The 2532-nt window shown below is 43.5% G+C and overlaps 1 protein-coding gene across 1 annotated transcript; it reads left to right on the plus strand.

Moving 5' to 3' along the window:
* Positions 1–359: 359 nt before the first annotated feature.
* LOC136679762 (apelin receptor A-like) lies at positions 360–1673 on the plus strand. Its single transcript, XM_066658435.1, has one exon. It carries the CDS (start codon positions 360–362, stop codon positions 1671–1673), a length of 1314 nt encoding a protein of 437 aa, XP_066514532.1.
* The last annotated feature ends 859 nt before the right edge of the window (positions 1674–2532 follow it).

Genomic DNA, 2532 nt, shown 5'->3' on the forward strand with positions numbered 1-2532 from the left:
TGGAATAGGGTGGTCAGCATACTGCAGATTCCATCGCCGTGGTACAAAGGAAGTGTGGTCGATTGATAATTAACGGTTATCCTTGTGTCTCACAGGCAGCTTTATTTATTCTATTTTTTTATTTAGATTAACTTTATCATCCAGAAGAGAGATCTGCATATAGCACACTTGCTAAATATTAACTCAAACCCTTACAGCCTGTACAATGCAGTTCCATACATTTCAAGCAATATAAGTACAGTACTTGAGTGTCTTGCTCTGTAGTTTTAAATTTAAGCAGTAACCGGTCTTGGTCTTAGCTAGAAGACCGTAAAAAGGCATCTACTTTAAGGAACAAGTCAATATTGGTGTTCTTCTCCATGTCTAAGATAGAGTGGTCACTGACTCCCACTTCCCCCTCCCCCTCCCCCATTACACAATGTGACTATAGTGAGTGGAGTGGGACCCGGGTGGTGATTCCTGCTGTTTACCTTGTAGTCTTTGTCGCTGGCACTCTTGGTAATGGTCTAGTGCTGTGGGCATACCTGGACTGCCATGGTAGGGGACGCAGCAACTCCCAATTGGAGCAGAATCTGGAAGCTCCAGTTCCATCCTCTACTTCACGTTCTGTAACAGAGTCCCTGATTGCAAGCTTGGCTCTGGCTGACCTGGCCTTCGTCATGACCCTACCACTGTGGGCAGCCTACACTGCACTGGACTACCACTGGCAATTTGGGAGCACTCTCTGCAGAGCGAGCAGCTATCTAGTGGCACTGAACATGTACGCCAGCGTGTTCTCTTTGACCGCACTCAGCGTGGAACGCTACTGCGTGATTGCCTGCAGCAAAAGCAATAATAGTATGCAGAAAAGGGCGACGGCAAGAGCTTGCTGGGTTGTAGTGAGTGTGTGGGTTGTAGCTTGTTGCTTGGCTCTTCCAGCTCTGCTTCTACGAGCTGTCCGAGAGGTGCCCTTGGAAACGGAAACGGAGAGTGACTGGCTGGAGGAGGATGAAGATGGTAAAAGTCCTACAGTGTACTTGTGTGACATGGACTACTCCAGCATGATCTCAGCAGATTTAGACCCCTTGGCAAAGGAGAGGGCAGAGCTTATATGGTCAGCAGCGCTAGGTTTAAAGTCCACACTCTTGGGCTTCCTACTTCCTCTTATTATCCTCCTGCTCTGCTACTGCTCACTAGGACGACTACTGGTTGGACACTTCAGCCTGGGACGACCTGACCGTCAACGCCAACGCAGGCTCCTCCGGGTCATTGTCACCCTTGTCCTGGCCTTCTTCCTCTGCTGGCTGCCCTTCCATGTCAACAAAACACTTTCAGCCTTAGTGGAACTTAACCTCTTGCCCTACTCCTGCGATTTTGACCGCTGGTTGGTGGCAGCCCACCCATATGCCATCAGCCTTGGATACATCAACAGCTGCCTCAACCCTCTGCTTTACGCCTGCTGTGACCCGGCCTTCCGCAGACGCTGCAGAAACATGGTTCAATACAATAGGAAGAAAAGCATGAGTAAAGTGATTGTAGAGGAGAAAGAGCCACCCAGCCGGAGCTCTGCTATGCTCTCTGGATCAAGGGAGGAGGTGATAGAAGATAAAGAATGCAACAAGGTTGGGGAAAGTGAGGCAAAGTTAACAGCACAGAACCAACATAAGGAAATGTTTAAAGAAGAATATTTTTGAAAGACTTTAAAATGTTACTACAAATGTTGCTGATAATCAGATATGCTTGGCACACGGAACCTATTTTTATCTAAATTAATGGATTGGTAATTCCATGATTTGGGTGTTATTAAAACCCCAGTCATTTTGGATTGAATCAAACAAAAATATAGTTAAGCCTTAAAATATTTAATATGCCTTCTCAGAAATAATATTCTCACATTTTACAAGGCCATTTGTAAAGTCAGAGTAACTGACCATGTTATGAACAGGGCTGTGTTTCTTTGCACAGAAATAGGCAAAATGTGGTTAATTAACAGCCATGCTACAGGCAACAGGCCTGAAGACCTTGACAGCATTGTAATGATACACTTAATTATTATTACTTTAAAATAACTGGCCAACATGTTTCCAAATTCAAGAATTTCAGTTACAAGAATATGTCTAGAATATAAGAACAAAATAAACCATACACTTTTACCAAACTGCATCTATTCATGTAATCTGAAAATCTCCCATCTTTGATAGCATGGCACTGTAAGGATAATGGCCAAAACTACACAGCATACCTAAAATCAGAGGTTGCTTTTTTCCCCCGTCCCTTCACCAAATTCCAGTGTTCCAACTATAAAATTATTGTTTATAAAAATGTTTAATAAAACACTGAGATCAAGTTTACTGTACTTGTTTGTGTAAGGGGTATCCAACGGCATTGAATGCACTTCCACAGGAAGTAAATACCCAGTATGTGAAAAGCAAGATTGGAATTCGTTTTCCCCATAAACAAACTGCAATTCCAGAATTCCTCCATATTGCCCAAGCCGAATAAACTTGAGGACAATAAAAATAACATTTCACAAAAAACTGTATATAAGCCATT

Source organism: Hoplias malabaricus, chromosome Y (assembly GCF_029633855.1).
Source record: "Hoplias malabaricus isolate fHopMal1 chromosome Y, fHopMal1.hap1, whole genome shotgun sequence".
NCBI classification, from domain to species: domain Eukaryota; kingdom Metazoa; phylum Chordata; class Actinopteri; order Characiformes; family Erythrinidae; genus Hoplias; species Hoplias malabaricus.

What these genes read in the sequence shown, in the direction of transcription:
- LOC136679762 (XM_066658435.1), top strand. Translation starts at nt 360, where the DNA reads ATGTCTAAGATAGAGTGGTCACTGACTCCCACTTCCCCCTCCCCCTCC.